General features: G+C 33.9%; 4 protein-coding genes across 4 annotated transcripts in view; all 4 read right to left on the minus strand.

The window, feature by feature from the left end:
- The window catches only part of LOC21398206 (cytochrome P450 714C2), a 20381-nt gene extending 19428 nt beyond the window's left edge, over positions 1 to 953 (minus strand). Inside the window, exons 1-2 of the mRNA XM_010112738.2 lie at positions 641 to 953; positions 288 to 514 (exon numbers count right to left, since the gene is read on the minus strand). Coding sequence (XP_010111040.2) covers positions 288 to 514; positions 641 to 935 — 522 coding nt within the window. The 5' untranslated portion in view covers positions 936 to 953. The remainder of the gene's footprint in view (positions 1 to 287; positions 515 to 640) is intronic.
- Positions 954 to 6144: 5191 nt separating this feature from the next.
- On the minus strand, positions 6145 to 9015 carry LOC21398208. Its single transcript, XM_024175232.1, has 6 exons — positions 8622 to 9015; positions 8435 to 8515; positions 8235 to 8306; positions 6901 to 7022; positions 6696 to 6796; positions 6145 to 6571 (listed from the first exon to the last, which is right to left on the minus strand). The coding sequence occupies exons 1-6, from the start codon at positions 8712 to 8714 to the stop codon at positions 6546 to 6548; spliced, it is 495 nt and encodes a 164-aa protein (XP_024031000.1). The 5' UTR covers positions 8715 to 9015; the 3' UTR covers positions 6145 to 6545.
- Positions 9016 to 15839: 6824 nt separating this feature from the next.
- On the minus strand, positions 15840 to 16602 carry LOC21398209 (late embryogenesis abundant protein 76). The gene is made up of 3 exons (XM_010112741.2): positions 16440 to 16602; positions 16238 to 16327; positions 15840 to 16085 (listed from the first exon to the last, which is right to left on the minus strand). The coding sequence occupies exons 1-3, from the start codon at positions 16560 to 16562 to the stop codon at positions 15867 to 15869; spliced, it is 432 nt and encodes a 143-aa protein (XP_010111043.1). The 5' UTR covers positions 16563 to 16602; the 3' UTR covers positions 15840 to 15866.
- Positions 16603 to 17620: 1018 nt separating this feature from the next.
- On the minus strand, positions 17621 to 20398 carry LOC21398211 (probable UDP-arabinopyranose mutase 5). Its single transcript, XM_024175209.1, has 3 exons — positions 20046 to 20398; positions 19159 to 19311; positions 17621 to 18902 (listed from the first exon to the last, which is right to left on the minus strand). The coding sequence occupies exons 1-3, from the start codon at positions 20157 to 20159 to the stop codon at positions 17877 to 17879; spliced, it is 1293 nt and encodes a 430-aa protein (XP_024030977.1). The 5' UTR covers positions 20160 to 20398; the 3' UTR covers positions 17621 to 17876.
- Between the last annotated feature and the right edge of the window lie 889 nt (positions 20399 to 21287).

Below are 21287 nucleotides of genomic sequence, written 5' to 3' on the forward strand. Positions count from 1 at the left end.
TTTTCATATCCTAGCTACTAAAGAATTCCTTAAAAAAAGAAATACTATATGTATGCATTTTTCATACCCAACCAAAAAATTCTCTGAGAAATTATGGCCCCGTTCACTTCGCTGATTCGAATTTAAAATTTGAATTGAGATGTGACTTTATGTGAGAGCTTTTTACTGTAGTAAAAAAGTTATATGTGATTGTTTGTGAGAGCTTTTTACTGTAAAAAAACTCGAATTCTAAACTCGAATCAGCAAAGTGGACGAGCCTATGACTATTATATATGCATGCCTCGTACCTTAACCTTGTCCATATACAACTCTGGAGCAAGGATTTTCCTCTGATGGGCCCAAATAGTGCCATTTGAAGTTAGAATCCCTTGTCCAAGCAAAGGACCTCGTTCCTTGTACTGATAAGTAGGCTTTCCCAAGTCTAAGGACGTGCATGTTGTTATGTGTCTCACAGTGTCAGGATCATTCACACACAAGATCTGTATGTTCCCAAGCGCAAACATAAAAACTTGACCTATATACATATAAGTCAAACAACAAACAATAGTACTAATAATTAGACCATGAAAAGAAATATATATGAACAAGATGAAGTTTGATGATATTGATCTAGAGTATCATGGTTTGATCATTTTATTACCAAATTTGTTTCTCCACTCATCAAAGAATGGGAAGATAAAAGAGGCGAGATTGTGGGTCTCTTTGGGCTCGCCGGTGGCCGCGGATTGCGCCTTCCTGATCTCTCTGATGTTTCCGAGAAGAAACGTCGATGGCGGTCCATCGATCCCTTGCTTCCTCAGAATAGCTCTTAGCCTCTTTGGATTCAGAACCAAGGCACGGAACAAACGCACAAATAGAACGAAACCGCCAAGCAACGCCGAGGTCATCAAGAAGACTTTTCCGATCTCCATAATATTGGCTGACGAGTATATCATTTAATTTCTTCTTATCACTTCTTCTATTCTCTCTCTCTCTATGGAAAGACTTATTGATGGAGTTAAGGTGGTAGCATTTGATGATATTTATAGTCGTGTTGGTTGGTAAGAAATGGTGTGGACCTATACCAAAAAATAATAATAATAAATAGACAATTTTATCAAAAGATAAAAAAAAAATAAAATAGAAAAAAAAAATACGTAGACTTGGAAGTCAGAACCAGAAGAGTACTTATTAATGCCGAATGATGTGAGAGGAAGATCAAACGGCTTATAATTGATCAGTCTAATTAACATTAAACGTGCCGAAACTTGTGAACTCTAAATTTCCGCGCGCGGTTACCGCGAAGGTTACTGTGCATTGGATTGGGACTTCCACATATACTGTTGTTTCTATGAATCTTTCGTGTTTGAGGTCAAATTAAAGGTCTTTTCCACATGAAACGCGACTCTTTATAATTAAAATTATCTGTATCATTATTTTCTAACGGCGGTTTCTGATATTTTAGTAGCTTTTAGATTGTGACCTTTTAACGTCTAACTTCTTTTATTTTTAATTTTTCACAAAAAAAACCAAAACAAAAACAAAAACGGCATCTTTGTAGAGTTTTTCCATGTGTAATTTGGTATTTTTTTTTTTGTTGTTGTTGTAGCGACTTGTGTGTCTGAGTGAATATTGTTATCATTTTATGAAAAAGTCAATATTATCATAAGAATGTTTCCTGAGAATAAGCCCCGTTCATTTCACCGATTCGAGTTTTTAATTTTAGATTTTTACAGTAAAAAGCTATCAGAAAATGTTACGTCTAACTTTTTCTGTTACAGTGAAAAGCTCTCAGAAAATGTCACATCTCAACTCAAATTGAAAACTCGAATCCGCGAAGTGAACGAGGCCTATGTTAGTTATAAGAAGATTTGGTATATTCTAGCACCTTTGAGTTTTGATATTCATAATGTTGTCCCTATCTTCTTACGAGTCTTGACTTCCTATCATCCACAGGACCACAGCATAAGTGACAAATGATCTTAAAATTAAAAAACACACACAATAAAAAAAAAAAAAAGGAATTTTTGCTTACTCCAAAACGTGAGAAAAGTATTAATTGTTTTGGCTCTTCTAATAATTTTCATACACGCTACCTAAAAAATTATGATCATACATAGTTATCCATTAGGTTAAAAAGCAAGCGGCTAAACAAATATATGAGTGGCACTCTTGAGCCAGCTGTCAAAAAAAGCCGCGAGATCAAACAATTAGGTACGTGGTAATAAAAAAAAAAACAACAAAGGATATCAGTGACAATACGCAAACACATAATTTCATGTTTGTTGTTTGTCATCTGATGTACCAAACCCACTCTTCTTATTTTATTGACTAAATACATATATATGGAACAAATTTTGACTAAATGATATCAAACTAAGGAATCAAAATTCCTAATAATCATGTAATATGTAGCTTTCAGCTAGCTTGTGCCATATGGGAAAACTACTAAGTTACCATTAATCCCACATCTTGTAAGATATGTTAATTATAGAACCCTTTGGTCTTCGATCGCCTAAGTCGTGCTGATTTTTTTTTTTCTTGATGAAATGCGGTGTTAGGCCGCCGGCCAACCTCATCAACAAAACTTTTCTCCTGCACATGCATGCCACTGTTCCAACTTTGAACTCATATATATTGGGAATTCAAATTTAATTTCGGTAAAGGAGAGGCATCATTTATGAGACGTTTATTTCCTATATTCGTCCATGATTCATGATTTTTTACAGTATTTTTCTCACAAAAAATACACGTAAAACGAGAATGATTCTGAATAATGATTCTGAATACATAAGCCAAACATCCTCTAAAAGGTTGTTGGTCTAATAATAGTTCGTTCTTTTTTCATTTAATAAAAAGCTACTCAAAAAGTTGTTTTGTTCTATCTACGTACTATAAAATTAAAATGTGTACATCTCTCTTTAAAGTAAAAGGGGATTTGCCCAAATTTGGCTATGGCCGGGGAAGCATTGAAGTGGGTACTTTAAGCTAATATATATATATATATATTTTTTGCGACAAAGAAATATTCTTAGTCTAGCTAGACAAAGGGTTCCCTTTTCTCCATCAAATTATTTAAATTTTAGCACATTTTCCACGGTATAATAAAGAATTGCAGTTCCCTTATATTATTATGCTTGTAACAAATTATCCCTTCTACGTAGTTTTTAATAATATCCATGATCTAGTTCGATCCTTTCCCAATATGTTGAATCATCTTATCAAGCATCGGTCTTCTTTGTGGTGTTATTTTAGTACTAACCATTTTAGGAAATGACGCAGGTTTAATTATATATAGAACAAACATGAACTTAAAACACTTCTAAAAAGAAAAAGCCAATTAAATTGGAGAGAAGAAATTCAAACTTTAAATTACCTCATGAATATAAATAAAGACAATAGTATCGAATTATACCACTCACTTTCAAAAATTAAAATAATAAGTTCTTAAAGGAAAAAAAAAGTAGAAGGGTTGATCAATATAGCACGTCAATTATAATTAATCCTTCATTTAATAAAAATTTATAAATTCTTTCAAAATGCATACCGGTAACAATTTAGTTAGCTTCCACAGTACCTTATTTCTTACTGTCCGTACTATTAATGTATGATACATCAAGATATATCAGACCCGTACTTCATATTAAACGCTGATAACACGTTATATTTAAGTCTCGTTCATTTCACCGATTCGAGTTTTTAATTTTGGGTTTTTACAGTAAAAAGCTCTTAGAAAATGTCACATCTAATTTTTTCTGTTACAGTGAAAAGCTCTAAGAAAATATCACATCTCAGCTCGAATTGAAAACTCAAATCCGCAAAGCGAATGAGTCGTAGATGCAAAAAAGTCCGAGGAAGACATGTATATATATCCGTGAAAGAAATACTGAAAACCTCTAAGCTTATCTACAACTGAGCATTATATATTATACATTTTCATCATGGAACTTATTTTATGCATTTTTCCAACAATTTTTATACGTACGATGCATGATGACGATGCACATTAATTGTTATTTTAAGAAGCAACAGAGATTGTCACTTAATCAAAAGACCAATGAGAATGGTTATGTTGGACCAAGTAAGAAGTGAGCACCAAAACAAGAAAAGAAAAGGGGGAAAAGAAGAAGGAAAAAAAAAAAAAAAAGGCAAAGAACCGAGTGAGCTTTTTAAGGGGATAAGTGGGGTCAGTTTTCAATAGACTAACGTCGATGGAAAAATGGGAATTCTCTCTTGAATCACTTTCTATTTCTGAAAAGCAAATAAGAACACCAAATTAGTCCAAGTCATCTTCTTTTGCTTGGAAACGTCTGATATGGGGACCGTTAATTCTCCGAGTAGAGCACATGGCCAAGAAAACGTTTCTTGGGTTGTTATGAAATGTGTGACCTTCAAACTAAAGACAACCCACTTGCCAAGAAGTTGAAGCTTTCGAAGGGGTCAATTGTCGTATGAATGCCAAGATTTTTTTTTGTTTTTTTGTTTTTTTCCCCATAGCAATGGTAGATTAGTAGAAAAGCTTTTTGAAATTCAGACTTGGGGTGCAACATAAAAAGCAAAACGTGTGTCACAACCCATGAAGTGCCTAAAACGCTGGACAATCTTAAAATTACTACTACTCAGTCGTGAATTGTGAGTTGCTGGTCATGTCGCTGGTCCTGTCGTTCTCTTATTTTCTTTTTTACTTTTTCCTCTTTTGACAAGTTGGCCCTTGGTTAATAAATTAAGAGCCATAGACGAAATCCAACAGTTTAATATGTCGTTTTCATATTTCGTTTTGCCATAACAGTGAAGTTGTCCCCTATGTACCTGTATTGAATTTGGCACTTGGGTTAGAATACTTTATTTGGAATAATTTACATGGGGTTTTGTGGAGGTTGATTTACAACGTTCAATTTGTATTAAGGGTTAATGATAGGACTACATTTACTGTAGTATTTGTTGTTTGCACTATGTATGTAGAAAATAGTACAATGACGCTTGATAAAACTTGAGAAAAATAATAATGGAGGAAAAAGAGAGAAGGGCGGCTCTAGGGCGTATTGTAGAGGTGATGCATGAGTTTTTTGCGTGTTGAAATGTCCTTGACGTCGTGGGAAAGCTTCCTTTTATAGCTGCATATTGTAGTTACTTATTTTGGGTAGTTTTCCTTTTCTTAATAAAGTTGACTTTCCTGATTATGGTTTGATCTTGTTTCCTTATAGACTTCATATATTTTGTGATTTAGGTTGATTTTAATGCAATATGGAGCTTTTTCAAAATCCCATAATGGAAGGTTCTCCAAAAGATTCTCAGAGTATTATCCAGAACAGTCGACTCCTCTGTTCTACCTAGCAGTTGTAGTCGATTTTAGATGTTGAAGTCGTTTCAGGCTGATCTTGAATCTGAGTTGTCTTCTAACTGTCTTGAGTTGCTCAATATGCTTGGATGGTCTTCTTGGTTGCTGAATCTATAATTTAGTCGACTATAGTTGACACGTGTATGATTGAGATTGATTGACGAAATGTAACCCCAACAGGTTTCATCTCGAAATAGTCATCCATCATTGTTGCATAAACTTAATTTGGTTGTCCTCAGTGCCAAATTTCGTGTTAGTCTTAGTCTTAGTTTTTTTTTTTCTTTTTTCTTTTTTAAAAATCCATACATGGGTGATCGGCTAGCTAGCTGATGTAGGTTCATTGCAACAAGAGATTTTAAAAAGATTTTTTTTTCTGGTTACTGGGCTTTGACGGTCAAAATAGGGGTTGATCCTAGCTAACATCAGATCTTCAAAGTACAATGTTTTTTTTTTTTTTTTTTTTTTTTAATAAAAGAGGAGATGGAAATGCAAACTCTCAATATAATTCAGATGATGCAGAGACTTGCAACTAATTAGATTGCCCTCACTCGTCTTTAATGTTATTTCCAGGACGTTGATTAACTCATGAAAGAGTTAATTGGATGGTAATAGATGTGAGATTTGAATGTCTACATAATTTAACTATAGCAAAGGTAATATTCTTGTTGAGAAAAATAACAACAGGAAATTGCATAGGAGGTTGTGTCTCATGGACTAACATTTGATGCGAATATTTAACTTATGAGAAACTGAGTGAGGAACAAGACATGTGAAAATAAATAAAGACACAGAAAATGAACAGGTAAAACCAATAATAGCATAACATATTAGTCAAGGAATTTCGTCCGGCATTGATAATATAATAAAATAAACAGCTAGAATTTATGTAGTCAAAAGAAATTACAACCCCACTTAAAATTACTCTAATAGTACTGAAATAAATAAATAAAAAATGCAGACAGTTTTAATGTGTTGAAACTCCATTTGAGTTGACCATCATTCATTGGGCAGCCTCAACATGTTTGTGACAAATATTTTTTCAAGTCCTGTATAAGTTGTTAGACAACAAACTATAATAAACTCGTGCGGTGTTTTCACACATTATTTTGTTTAGCACTATTTTAAGAAACAAGAAGCCTGAAAAGACTTCAATTATTCAGGGATTATATAATTACTTTATTCCGGAATTAAGAATTAGTTGTCCAAAAAACAGCTCCAACAGTAAATCCTATGAGAAACGATCTCCAAATTCTCCTGCCACCAAGAAGATCAAGTACATTAGGCTCTCTTCCAATGTCTTGTTCTAAGAGAGAGCACTACATTATATGTATATATGTATGTATATGTGTGTGTGTGTGTAAATATGTATGTATATTACCATTGTCACGCCTTGCCAGGAACATGCGCAAATGGGGGTCAATTGGCAAGCCCATTTCTTCATACAGTGGATCATAACATTTGTTTCTAATTGGCACAGGCCTGTTTGAAGTTTTTGTGCTTCATTGTCAGATTACCGTGAGCATGACAAATCACAAGTTAGTGGAATCTATATTCCTTAATTATAACGAAATAAACTTTTTTACCTTGAGCTTTGAGCAGTAGTACTGGGGTTGTTATAGTAGTTTTGGCCTCGAGAAAACCAACTGCCGAGCTGAAGACCAGGTGATGGTGGGAGATTATTGTCACCTTGCCAAGCCATTTTCACCTATACATACCCGATCAAATATGAAAGTAGAAATCAATTAGACATTTTACATGAAGAGGTAGAAAGGAGATACATACGTAGGGGTGATAATTCGGGTTGGCGGGTCGTGTTCGTGTCGTGTTGACCATTTCAGTTGACACAAATAGGTCTAACACGAACACGACCCGTTTATTAATCGTGTCAAAATACAAAACCCAAACACGACCCGTTTATTGGCGGGTTGACACAACACGACACGAATAACCCGTTTATTAAACATGTCATAAACTTGTCGTGTCAACCCATTGATTACTTGTCAACTCGTTTATAAAATGGGTGATAAATGAGTTGTGTTAACCTATTTATGAACCTGTTTATAAAATAGGTGATAATTGGGTCGTGTTAACCTATTTCTGAACCTATTTTTTAACCTGTTTATAAAATGGGTAATAAACGGGTTGTGTATTCGTGTTATCTAAATATGACACGTTTAATAAACGGATTATGGCGGGTCAATCGCGGGTTGGCGAGTCAACCTGAAAATGACACGTTATTTAATCGTGTTTCACGGGTTCGACCTGATTTTGACCTGTACCTATTTATGATAAACTTAAACCCGTTAATTTTATGCGGGTTTCGAGTCGTGTCGTCGTGTCGCTATCCAGATTGCCAGCCCTATACATACGTTTATCATGTCATAATAGTAAGGGTATGCATATAGCATATATTGTATATCATAGTAATAAAACTACGTCCGGACATGGTCCCAACTATTTAAATCAGTACTAAACTGGTAGAAAAGAAGCATTCGTATTTAATATAAAAAAAGGCGGACTCCAGTGCTAAAGAGGCTCCCGTACTATGATAGGTTTGGAGGAAAGATCAATCACATATGTACGCGGCCTTACCTCCCGAAGGAGAGGCTATTTCCGGGATTCGAACCTTGGACCCCGAGTGCAAACGCAAGCGCTCCCACCACACCACGGTGCCAAGGCCTGCCTTCATTACCTCAATCACACTACTATACATCTTCCTAAACCTTCGTATTTAATACACCCAAAAAAATAACTTAGCACTCAAATTAACCCGTGACCACAATCACACTACGATACTTCATTACCTCTAGGCCACTACACTCAACAATTATCATAATATAAAACCATATAGACACGTAGCTACAAAAAATTCTTGATCAAGGAAAAAACAGAGGTAATAATAATAATAAACCTTCACCTTGGGACAGCTCAGAGATGAATCTCCAGCTTCGTATTGGTTGTAGTTCGCAAAGTTTCCATTACTTCCTCGCTGAAAATTTGCACAAGTAGTTTTAGTTTGGTGTTTACTTTTTCTTTGTTGAACAATGAATAGTGTAGTGAAAAAAAAAATCACAAAAGAAAAGCCTTTTTGCATTGTTTTCACATTTTATTGCTTGCCTTGTTATTACTAATGATGCTGGATGACAAGCCTTCAAATGAATAAGGAAGGGATGATGCTGAGACATAGGGGCCCATTTCCTGTAGAGAAGAAGACAACAAATATCAGAAATGTTATAATATATAACACAGGAAAACTTTTATAACTTTTCACCAACCAGAACACTTTTAAGGTTATTCATAGTACCGGCTGAATTGGCATGTTTGGGACTTGAACATGGGTTGAGATGTCAGCGCCAGAGACAAAGTTATTTGGTCCGCTACTGGCCTGATCCAGCATACCCTGGAATTTAATTTCTTGTGTCCTGCAAAAGTTAAAAAACTTTGCTAAAGGAAAGTCTAATTGCGCATTAAGAGGAAGGAGGAAAAAGCGGAAGGAGAAAAAGAAATAGGAGCGGGAAGATTAATGGATGACTAATTTAAGATTTAATCGTCGTGTTTGTCAGTAGGAGGGATCGGGGGAGGGAATGAATTGGGCGAGGATTTAAAATCATCTGCAGGACTCTAGATTCGATCCTTTCAAAGTTGAAACAATTGGAGTAGAGAATTCATACTAAACAAGATAAGATTTAGAAAGGTCCTCTGTTTCACTCATTTTTCCTGACCTACGTTATATCAGTGGTGGGATTATAAAATCTTTTCAGTAGGGACACTATGAAAAAAAAAAAAATTATATATATATATATATTTTTTTTTTTATTGAACAAAGGCATATGGTTATATATTTTAATTATTGTGTAGGCACAAAGTTAATTATAATTTTGTTCTTATAAAGTGGGGGCACAACTGTAATTTTAAAAGAAGAATCAAAGACAAAAATCAAGTTTTCCAACGTTTGAGTGGGGTCACATGCCCCCACTCAAATAACTCCGCCACTATATTATGTACTTTTTATGACGCCCTCATTTTCCTATTTTCTTTTCCTCTTACGAAGCAGTACATCTTAATGTCCCGTTTAGTTTATAAATTAGAATCATATAAGTAAAATTATTTTTAATTTACGTATTTTTTTTGTGAGAAAAAATACTATAACAAATCATGAATGATGATTCGAATCAGAAAATAAATCTCTTTACTAAACGGGCTCTAAGATTCGTAGTTCTAAAAGTTTTTTTTTTTTTAAGACACTCAATTATTAAAAGCCCATGAGCTAGCATGTAAAAAAAAAAAAAAAAATATTACAAATGAAATATATAGGAGAGCATAAGGAACTAAATGTACCCAGTTGCATTTGGAGGGTCATGCGTGATAGTTTGTCTCTGTGGAGTCCATTGCGGCCTTCTGATCAATCCACCATCTCCTTTATCCGGAGCAATCTGTGTAAACAAAGAAAGAAAAAGGACAAAGCAAGTTATGGTAATGCACAATGTAAAAAGATGAATATGATCAAGATGATCAAGAAGAAGCTATATATATAATTTTAAAGCAAAATTCCCCAATTCATGTACTTGAGGGTCTTGTTGCTGAATCTGGGGCAGTTGAATCCTAGAGGATGATTCCAAGCGGAATTCCGAAGGCAAGTTTGATAGAGGAAGATGGTATGGATTGATGGCCTCATAACTATTCCCAAAGTTTTGCATTGCTTCGTTGGTGGGGAAAATAAAGCCTTGGTTCTCCATTCCCATTGAACTAGACCTATTGTTGTATGCATTTGAAAGTTTCCACAAAAATTTAAAAAAAAAAAATCAGTTTTCTGTACTAAAATTAGATTCAAAGATGAAGCTAATATAATGAAAGTTGCATTCTCGCTCGCGCGCAAACACAAAACAAAGACGCGTGTGTGTGCACGCGCAAGTATTAAGATATAAAATGCTCGTACGGAGGAGATTGCTCAACGTGATTGCCAATTCGTGAAGGAACAACATTCTCTTGATCATCATTTCCGATGAAAAAACTCAAGTTTTTCTCGGAGGGGATATTGCCATTTTCTGAAGAAAGACTCGGATGATTTTGAGGCAACGAACTGAGTGATTGAATGCCTTGTTGAGATGACTCCACCTGATCATAATGTTTCAAAATGGTTACTCTTTTTTTTTTTTTTTTTTTTTTTTTTTTTTTTTTTTTTTTTTTTTGAGTTCAAAAAAAGTAGCTAAATAATTTTTTTTTGGTCTTTTCTTCTATTGAAGTTCAAAAGAGCTAGCTAATGAATTTGGTATAGAAATATGGGAAGTCATGGAAATGATCATACTACAGTTGGAGGGACGTAATGTCCTGATGTCCCAGCGGACGCAAGATTAGCCAGTGCAATCTTTACTGCTTGTTGGGAACGGGGTACGCTTGTTGCGCCACTTTGAAACATTTCTTGGTTTCTATGATAGTGCCAAAAAAAAAAAAAAAAAAAAAAACCCAAAATGAGGATTAGATATCAAGACTCAAGTTTGAGATAAAAAAATGGATAATTTCAATTTGGTACCTTGTGTTATAGCTAAATTGTTTTTTAGTATACTGTTTTTAATAATTTTAATTTGATACCTCAACGTTTTAAAAAATGAGTTTTTAGTACCAAATTGAAGTTATTAAAAAAAAAAAAGAAACTCATCTTTGGTATGCATAATTTTTACATAGTGAACTAGAAATTCCAACAGAGAAATTAAGCATGCCAATTGATATATATCTTATGAAGTTCATTAACTCTATGAGGTTATATGATGCCATACATAACTCAATTTAAGCTAGTTATGAATGTGGCTCAAATATAAGTGAAAATTATAGATTCTATAGAGTAGCTGATTTATTAAAAATATCCCTTCTAAAAAACTCTACTTCTTAACTAGTTCTGTTAAAATAGATGGACTAATATTAAGATGTGGAAATAAAAGGGATTTTATTTTAAGAGATATTTTAAAAAATTGCCCCAAATATAAACATGTGTAGAAACTTTTTTACAATCTGTTGAGACAATTAATTCATAACATACCCTTGAAGCAAAAGCGGCCCAGCTTGAATTGAAGTCACTTTATTCGGCCCAAATTCATTGCTTCCATCTGAGGAAGAAGAGGATGATGCTCCTCTTTGTTCCTGCTGCTCGTTGTCCTGGGATGCGAAAATCGACTTACAAAATAAGAAAAATGAGACAAATCCTGTTACAATATATAAATCTTAGATTTTTACCTTTTATACTTGATTAACACCTTTTAGTCAAAAAATTATATGAGATAAAAAAATATTAATCAATAACAAAAAATAAAAATCTTATAACAATGCATCTAAATAGTGAGTTCACCAATTTTTTCGACAAAATATTCATGTTTAGAGGAATGCTAGACAGTCCTATGACTATGTTTTAGTTGTATACTGAATACCTATTACACATATAATAGAGCTCAGCCAAATGGTGCTAATTTGAGAATTAATATCGATAACAAAAGTAGTTTAAGACACTAAGTACCTCGCTATCAGCCTCGTACTGTTGAGTCCTCTCTAGCGAATCCTCCGATTCGATTGACATCTCATGGGATCTCATGGCTTAAAATGAATCCAAGAAGTTGCTACAGTGCAAATATTTACAGATGATCAGTTATTGTAGAAGCGCAACACAAAAAAATAATGACAAACAATGAAAAATAAAACATGAAAACAGTATTATAAGGATTTTTTAGATGGTATAACAATCACATATTCGTGAATGCGAAACATAATCTAACAAGTTATCATTTCATAACAACTAAAACATAAGAAAAGGTTATAAATCTATGATATTTTACATGAACAAAAGAACACTTTTGGTCAAATGTTGTGGAGATAGTTTTCTAAACTTCTTGCAGAATAAAAATGGGGGGAAAAACAACAAATAGTTTAGAACAAATGATAAAACGGATGATGTTGAATGGTTATTTGCCTTAGTTGACAACTAACTTTTACTTGACGACCAATTTCCTCTGTAGTGTCTATTGCGGCCAACAAATCCAATAATGGCAGAGATATCAAGTGGATTAAATAGAACAAGAAAAAGTTATTCCAATTAATACTAAAAAAAAAAAAAAAATTTTTTTTTTTCAAATATCTCTGATTTTGTTTCTCACTAATCATGAGAATCCAATATAGATTTGTTTTGATACTTGAAAATATATATTTAAAAAGAGAAAAAATCTTGTAGAACCAAGTAATGCATTACAAATGTCTTTAGAAACTCAGATGGCTTTCCTCAACGGCTAAGGAAGTAAAAAATTCAATTTTTTTTTTTTTTTTGAATAACTTTCCACTGTTTTCATGCATAATATGGTAAGTTTTCATAATTTCATGTTTATCTACCTAAAAAAGCAGGAGAAAAATGGATTCTAGTCGAATTTTTTTTCCCCCTCCTTTTCTTGGGTATATAACAAAGATATCAAAGATGGGATTTGGTCAAACTTCATTATTGGAAATATTTTTATGAGATTTTAACGGCAGGAAACAACACAACCTTGGATACGCAATTATGCACGTACTAGGAAATGATATAGAGATGCTAAAATGAAAATATTTTACCAAATACATAGGATTTTTTTTTCCCCAGATACATGCCTTTCAGGATTTGCACATTTTCTTCTTCTTCTTTTTTTTTTTTTTTTTTTTTGGGCTTTCCCCATAACGCGTTAATGGATGTGTCCTTGGCCAAGGCCTGATTTGCTTTCTGGGTGACATCCTTAGACATTCTCATTTTCTAAAGAAATAGATAAGATAACAATAAATAAATAAACTAAATCAGAAATAATAGATACTACTAGAAATTAACTGAAGATTATATTGTTAGAATTACCTTGCAACAAGATTTCCTAAGAAAATTACATAAAATCAATAACAAAATTAAAAGAAAATAATCAAAAGAACAATCATGACAAGAAAAATAAAGACACATTTCCACCCATTTGATCGTTGAATTTAATTCAGGAATTCTCAATAAAGCCAAACATAGAAAAGAAATTAAACCGAGAACAATCATATGGAAAATAGAGACACATAATTTGTGTAGTTTGACAATTTGTCTAAAATATTTATTTAGGCGAAAGGACAATATGAATCCACTAAACTGAACAATTACACAAAAAAAGGTAGAGGCGCAAATAAAATTTTACAGAGTTTGATACTTTACCTACATTCATGTCAAAAGACAATAATATAATCTACAAAGCGATACTAGGAGATCTTTACACTCTTTAATCAGTGAATATTGAATTTAAGGGTTCTGAAAAAATAGGTCAAGCTGAGAACAAGATTTATAGTTTTTTTTTTTTTTTTTTTGGAGTAAAGATTTAAAGTAATTTAAAATAACAATGATAAAATAAGAGGTAAAAAAAACTTTATGGGTTCGACAATTTGCCTGCATACTAGCGGAAAGACAATAATTGATCCACTTATAAGTAAAACTGGAAAATCTTATAATTACACCCTTAATTACGAACGTAAATAAATAATTACCAAGGAAATTAGATCACACCAAGAACGGAAAACAAAGTAAGTCAAAGAATGATTACCATTATTTCAAAAATAAAAGCACAAATTTTCTACATGTTCGACAATTTGCCTATATCCACGATGGAAAGATAATAGTTTAATCTGCTAAAAAACTCAAAAATATTATTATACTCTTTAATCAATAAATATTGGATTCAACAATTCTAAAAACAAAATAGATCCAACAAAAAAATAATAATAATTCAAAGGACAATATCAGAAAAAATCCGAGGCATATTTGAAATTTTCCTATATCCACCGTAGAAAGACAATAATTAATCAACTAAGCAAAACTAAGAAATCCTATTATCCCTTAATGGATGAATGGAATTCAAGAATTTCCAAGTAAATTAGATCAAGCCAAGAAGAGAAAGTTCAAAAAACTAATATTACAATATTTAAAATAAAAATAGAGGTACAAATCATTTTTATTAGGGTTCGACAATTTATCTATATCAACAACGAAATGGCAATAATTTAATTTGTTAATCGGTAAAATCAAGAAATCGTATTACACACTTTAATCGATGAATATCGAATTTAAAAGCCCTTGGAAAATTAGATCAGCCAAGAACAAAAATGAAAATATGGTTCAAAAAACAATTACACAAAAATTAGAGGCACAAAATACTAATAGTTTTTAAGGTTCGACAATTTGCCTACATCAATAGAAAGATAATATCCACTAATAACAAAATTAATGAAAATCTTATTATATCCTCTAATTGATATTTTGAATTTTCTCTATAAAATTCCTAAAACCCTAATGCATCGAGGAATTTCTCAAAGACGTACTTTTCATACGAACCATTTGATCACTTCTCTACTTTAATGAGAATACGAGTTTTCGAGTTTGGAAATTTTGGGTAGCCAACCTAACTCTCCATTTATTTTCTTTTTCTCCTATCGTCTTCTTGTTAAATTTTGACATTCTTTCCCATCGGAAATGGAGATCCCTCTTTCTATACTGCAGGATTTGTTCTTGTTCCTGCTATTCTGTCTTCTTTTGTGGGTTTGAGTGCTTTCGGAATGAACTCAAAATATACGTCACTTAAGGCCCGTTTAATTTGCTGATTCGAGTTTTTAATTCGAGTTGACATGTGACTTTGTGTGAGAACTTTTTACTGTAACAAAAAAGTTAAATGTAATTGTTTCTGAGAGCTTTTTACTGTAACAAAACTCGAATTGGTGAAATAAACTAAGCCTTAGATCTCATTCTATAGGGATGGCGTGTTTGGTCCATTCAGATCTCAACTTGGTCGTGTAACCTATTTATTAGATTCTAAGTGCCAGATATAGAAGATTTTAGGCGGACTCATTGCTTTGTTTATTATAATAGACTATTTGTTACATTAATGTTTATATTTTTACAAGATCTCCAATTACAATATTTGTTTCGGTTCTACAAAATTAGCGTCTTTGTTCAAAAACATCATGTCATCTTATTTAGTACTTGTTATGTTACAGAAAAGCCGACCTTATCTATTTGATGATGGAACGAGAAATAATCTAATTTCTTTTTTCTAGTGTTTACTAAACTTAGTTATGTGAATTTATAAAAAAAAAAAAAAAAGTCAAATTATCTTTTTACATATTTAAATAATTATTGACCTATAACATAGAAATTAAGAAAGGTATAAAAGTAAATTTAGCATTAGGTGGGGCCTACTAAATTCTCATTATAAATTTTACAAGTAAACACATAATTAGATAAAAAGAAAGTTCTCGAATCGTTTTCCACTTTAATATTCTCTTCCATTCCATGAGAAGCAAACATGCTTTTATACAACAACGCATATGACGTACATATAAGAAAGATAAAAATTACGGTGTATTATTCTCAAGAACTAAGACAAATGCAAAAAGGAGGAAAAAGCAAAGCTTGGCCTCATTGTGGCCATAACGAAAGCACAAAATGCATGGATGGTCGGAGAGAAGCTTAAACTTTTGTCATCTTTTTTCTTTTTCAAAAAAAAAAAAAAAAAAAAAAAAAAAAAAATCAATTTCCCTTGGTGTTCATGCCCTTCTGAACTTGCCCCGCATGTTGTTTGACGTATTCCTTGGAGACATCAGCCCTGTTCTCCACCGTCTCTTTGGCCCTTTGGGCTGCATCCTTTGTCGAAACCCATGCGTTCTCCACCGTCTGCTTTGCTTTCTCCACCGCATCTCGGGCCTTTTCCGACACTTCGCCGGCCACATCTTTTGTCTTCTGGGTCACCTGCAATTTCATTAAAGCAATATTAGACCACCAACAAAGACATGCAACGAAAATAAATTGAAAAAAAAAAGAGTTAAAATTTTTAATCCAAGCCCTAAAAAAGCAACTTTTCTGTAATTTTTTTTTTCTTGTGTATAGCAAATGATGTTTACATGATCCGCAGCAGAGCTAGTGCTTTCTTTGATGTTTTCTTTGGTCTCCCTCGCTTGTTCACAAACCGAAGAATCTTGACGTGAACTTGCCTGCAATACATAATAGAATATGTTGTATAAATTAATTGACCGATAAAGTTAAACATATTATTGCGTGGAATATTATTCGATTTGGATCAGCAATTTATAGACCACATCTTACGTGAATACGTCTGCCAGCAGCAGCCAAAAGTTGAGTAGAGTTAATGCGGGTGTTTTTTGCAGTTTCTGTTCCAATTTGAGCAATTAGTTTTGTGGACTTGGTGATGAGAGTAGAGCTTGCCATGATCTCTCTCTTTTCTTTCTCTTTGTTTCTTTATCTAGTAATTTTGTTTTTCACAGAAATGGATCTGTCTTAAGAAGTTGGGTATATAAAGAAGCAGAAGAAGATAATGAGAGTTTTTTCCGCAGTATGATTGGTTATAGAAAACTATCCTCAGCGGTCAAATAGGATCCAGAATTTTTAGGATTTTTTTTTTTTTTTTTGGCTAATCAATATTTTTAGGATAGGTTGTTATGGACCATTCTTACAACTTGTGTTTAGGACTCGGATTTGGGTTCGAAATTATGGAAAGGTTAACAACTGGGTGTTATCCATTGCTTTCTGTATCAGTATCCCATTCATTGCAAAACATTGGCCGCACAGCAGAGATAGTATTCCAGGACGTGAGGAGAAAATTGCGTATTTTGCCCGCCGGAAGATTCTCGAACGTGACTATTATAAAAGTGTAGTTTTGCACTTTTTCCATTTATTAATATGCCCCTCGTATCTCTTATTTTGTCCTCCCTAGATTTTTTAATGCCAAACTTTTTATGGTAAAAATAATTTTAGTTATAAATCTTTATTTCAAAGTTCAAAACCCAAATAAATTAAAATTGGATTACGCTGCCGCTTGAGATTGTATATTGAAATTGATGAAGAAATGAGAAGAAGAAAAAAAGAGAAAAGAATAGAGACAAAAGAGTAAAGAAACGAAAGTAGTAGATCTTTCAATATTTGTCGTACCCGCCCATAATTAAAATTAGTTAAAGTGTCAATGACCATTCGGTCAAATGACATGGAATAGAGTGGGATAAGACTTGAATTTAGAATGGTGTGAGTTTAATCCTGCGTTGGATCATTCAATTAGCAAAAGTGTCGATGACCATTTGGTCAATGGTGTGCATTATTGTCAGTGGCATGCAATTTTGCTCACCACAATTCTTCAGACGAAAATGAAGATATCGCTGAAGAAATGGAACAAAGGTTGTACCCCTTGGGGGCATGGGGCAATATTGTTAAATTAATTAGGTTCGGAAACCACCGCTTTATAGTTGAATTCCTTCATATCATAATAATAAACGTGCCAAGAAAAACATGCTTGACTACATTAACGCCAATCAAATTGCAATATAAAATAAGAGAAATAAACCTCTTCATAACAGCAGAAAATATGCCGTCAATTATTCCTGCCCCCACCATATCATACCAAATGTGTCAGTTATGCGTTAGTAACAAGGGGCAAAACAAACATCACCAACTCAGGAAAATTTGAAACAAGTGAGTAACAAAAGAAATAACGTTTGTGAAAAAAAAAAAAGAAAAAAAGCAGCATCAAGTTCAGGAGGAGCTGGATCCCACTGCTCTCCAGAGCCTCACCCAATCCACCATGGCTTCGGCTGCCCGACCAAATACAGGGTCCACCTTCCCCAGCTGCTCCTTCACTTCTTTCGCGACCTCGATCACGCAATCTTCTGCTTTTACCGTTGTTCGCTTTAACCTCAGTGCCTGAAAGAAAGGAACCACTTCCTCCATCAGCTTCACCCCTTCCCACTCTTTTCTCAAGCTGTCTATAGCATTGCCCCTCTCCGTTCTCCATACATATGGCAGCCCACTTTTAACTCCAAAACCGAGATGATCACAGACAACCTTTGCACACATTCCAGACCAAATATCTTCCATTGTTTCCCACCTCAACTTTCCCTCTCCAGCCAACCTCAAAGCTGGAAACAGAGCTGGCCCGACCAACTCGCGGTCGAAAGCAATGTTGATTCCACTCATAGGCATTAAGGCCCTAGCTGGAACAGTCAGCACAGCGTCCACATATCGTGAGTTCCTCTGCTCTGGTTTGAGAGCTTGTGTTGGTGCGTCGTAGTCAGCCAAATTGAGCCACAGTCCACATGACAGAGCACATTGAACTCCACTCCGCAGGCTAAATGGGTAGCCACGAACAAAGTCTGCTCCCTTTCGGTAAGGATCATAAAGTGTGTTGAAAAAGAAAGGAGTGGCCGGAGTTGTCAGGTTGGCAGCATGTTGGGCCACGATATCCACTAAAGATCCATCCTTGTCTTTGGCTGGGAAACAATCATCATCAACAGAGACAATGTACTTATTCCGGGATACAAGGAAGCCAAAATACCGACAAGAGTAACCATAGAAGAGAATCGAAGAGGAACCCACCAAACGGTCTATGTCACTTTTTGTATAGATATCCACATTAAAGCCTTCTGGTATTTTAAGTTCCTCTTTCAGATCAGGATCTTTGACTATAATCAAGTGGAACCGAGAGAATACCGGTCTCCAATCATTCAAGAACGCCGTCAGGTCAGTGCGGAGGGCGCCAATCACAATGTCAATCTCATCATCCTTGATGTAAATGTTTGAATGAGACATCTTTCGACAAATTTATGAGAGACAACAAAAAGAAAAGTCGTGTGGCCTCCTTCAAGAAGTTGATCTTTGTGCCCAAACGTTATAAATTTTTCTCACACAATTACAATCGCATCTAGAACCTTTCTGAACACCCTGAAACAAAATATGGATGTCAGAAACGAACTGCTAAGATATTAGCTCAAAGCATAAGGCAAAGACATGAAAGTGCAAAAATTATCGATAGGACAACAGAAATTTTCAATTGTGACTTACTGGTAGGAAGTACAGGATCAACAATTGGACGGATATTAAGTGACCGAATTAGTGCAAGGACTTCATCTTTGCCAGTTGCAATGAACAGCTTGAGAACTTTCTCGTTTAGCTTTCCAGCTCTCAACGTTTTCTGGACGTAAGAAAACAATTGCTACGATAGGATATTGACGCTTACTCAAAATATGTAAAAGATCAGAGTAATGGGAAAGAAGGGGCACGAGAATACCTCAGAAAGTTAGAACAATATTTGCACGAGTTATAGGCAAAAGAATCAACAGAAGATAAATGTATCCACGGCAGGAAGATCAAAGTTCAGTGTTGTGTGGGTTTTCTTTTTCCTTTTTTTTTTTTTTAATTTATATTTTATTTTTAAATTGACTTGGAATCATATTTCTGAAATACAATAGAGCCTAACGTCCAAACTTCATATTTAAATTGTGGTTGCAGATTTAGCATAGTAATAAATCCACACCTAATTTCTGAAGTTGAGCTCTAGAATTCAAATCTCCCAAATTTCCAATCCTAATAGCCTTCTTTGGTTTTTAAAAATTAGAATCTAATACCTAATTTCCACCATTTCGTTTTTTAATTGAGAATCTCCAATGTCAATTCTATATAACCAACCCATCAATTGGCAACAAAAGTCAAAGCTTCCATAGGAACCTATTTAATATCTGGGTAATGAACTCCTCATTTCCCGATCAAGGGAGAGAAAAAAAAAAACCCATTTCGCCCATCTCAAAATACAGTGAAAAGTTCCGTTTAAGGGCGGATATAGAAACATGTCCAAAATAAACAAACACTCGAATCGATAAAATTTCAAGAAATTCACAAACCCAGAAAGAACAAGGAAAGAAAGATTACCAGGAAAAGGTCGAGAAGGATGTGCTCAGGAAGAGGAGAGAGATCAGAGATGTTGGAGAGATTGAGGAGAGCCGAGTCAACTGTGAGAGAGAGCAGAGATGGCGGAGTTCTCATTCACTCCTTCACATATATGCGTGCATATAAAAACAAAAAAAATAAAAAAAAAATAAAAAAATTATACTATCATTCTCTCTCCATGTCTCGCTCTCTCTCTCTCTCTCTCTAAAAATAAAAAGAGAGAAAAGGTCAAATGAGTTCGTCCTAAAATTGCAGACACCAGATCCTTCGGATGGCTTTTCTTTCTGTGTTACAACTGTGGTTCGTTGTGGTCTCTCCGTCTCTGGCTTACAGCAAGACCGACACCCTTCTTTGATCGTTTCGTTCTTTTTATTTTTATTTTTATTTTTTCTTCACGTATGTTATTTCCACACGTGTCTATCGTTGAGAGATAGGCATTCATTTTTCTCTTTCATTTTTTCGTATTATCTCAGATTTAATTAATGAGAAAATTTCATTTTTGTCTCATCCGTTATATGAAAATTTGAGTTTTGTATCTTTTATTTTTGAAAATTTCACTCGATATCTCGATATTTTAGAAAAAAAAATTTTGATACCTCAAAATTATTTTTGAGACATAAAAAGATAAAATTACTCGTATTGAAAAAAGAAGTAAATAAAAAAGAAAAAAAAGAAACACATAAATGAAAAACAAAACGCAAATGTAGGATTTTGAAGAAAGAAGTAGGCTTTTTAATGGATTTTTGGGTGTTTGGTTATAGGTATAATAATTTTTAAAATTCTTTTTTTCCCTTCAAAATTCTTGTCAACAGGTAAATTTTTATAATAAGGGTAGTTTTGTCTTTTTGTGTCCTAAAAAATGGCTCCGAGGTACAAAAAAAGATATTCTAAATGGTTGAGGTATCGGCATGAAATTTAAAAAAATGGAGGGTACCAAACATAAATTTCGATATAACAAATGGTATCAAAATAAAATTTTTCCTTAATTAATTTTCATTCAATGACATGTTGTTCTAAAATTTAAAGGTGTAAAAACGATAGGTCGTTCAATTTTGAGAACTGCATGTGGTTCTATTTTCAAGGTAGCATGTCGTTTTGACGAACACGCCATGATTATTTTACAAGAGACATGATAAATTAGGGTTGTACAAAAAATCGTCAACCAAGCGAAACCGACAACAACTAACCGAAAAAACAAGTGTCACGTCATGATCGAATCGTGAC

The sequence above is a fragment of the Morus notabilis genome, unplaced genomic scaffold (genome assembly GCF_000414095.1).
Source record: "Morus notabilis unplaced genomic scaffold, ASM41409v2 Scaffold120, whole genome shotgun sequence".
In the NCBI taxonomy this organism is placed as follows: domain Eukaryota; kingdom Viridiplantae; phylum Streptophyta; class Magnoliopsida; order Rosales; family Moraceae; genus Morus; species Morus notabilis.

Coding starts and splice junctions, on each gene's coding strand:
- LOC21398208 (XM_024175232.1), bottom strand. CDS start 8,714: ATGCTGGATCAGGCCAGTAGCGGACCAAATAACTTTGTCTCTGGCGCT. Junction 8,516..8,621: donor CAAACATGCCAATTCAGCCG/GTACTATGAATA, acceptor TCTTCTCTACAG/GAAATGGGCCCCTATGTCTC. Junction 6,797..6,900: donor ACTACTGCTCAAAGCTCAAG/GTAAAAAAGTTT, acceptor AACTTCAAACAG/GCCTGTGCCAATTAGAAACA.
- LOC21398209 (XM_010112741.2), bottom strand. CDS start 16,562: ATGGCAAGCTCTACTCTCATCACCAAGTCCACAAAACTAATTGCTCAA. Junction 16,328..16,439: donor CTGCTGGCAGACGTATTCAC/GTAAGATGTGGT, acceptor TATGTATTGCAG/GCAAGTTCACGTCAAGATTC. Junction 16,086..16,237: donor CTAGCTCTGCTGCGGATCAT/GTAAACATCATT, acceptor ATGAAATTGCAG/GTGACCCAGAAGACAAAAGA.
- LOC21398211 (XM_024175209.1), bottom strand. CDS start 20,159: ATGAGAACTCCGCCATCTCTGCTCTCTCTCACAGTTGACTCGGCTCTC. Junction 19,312..20,045: donor TCCTTCTCGACCTTTTCCTG/GTAATCTTTCTT, acceptor TCTTACGTCCAG/AAAACGTTGAGAGCTGGAAA. Junction 18,903..19,158: donor AGTCACAATTGAAAATTTCT/GTTGTCCTATCG, acceptor ATTTACATCAAG/GATGATGAGATTGACATTGT.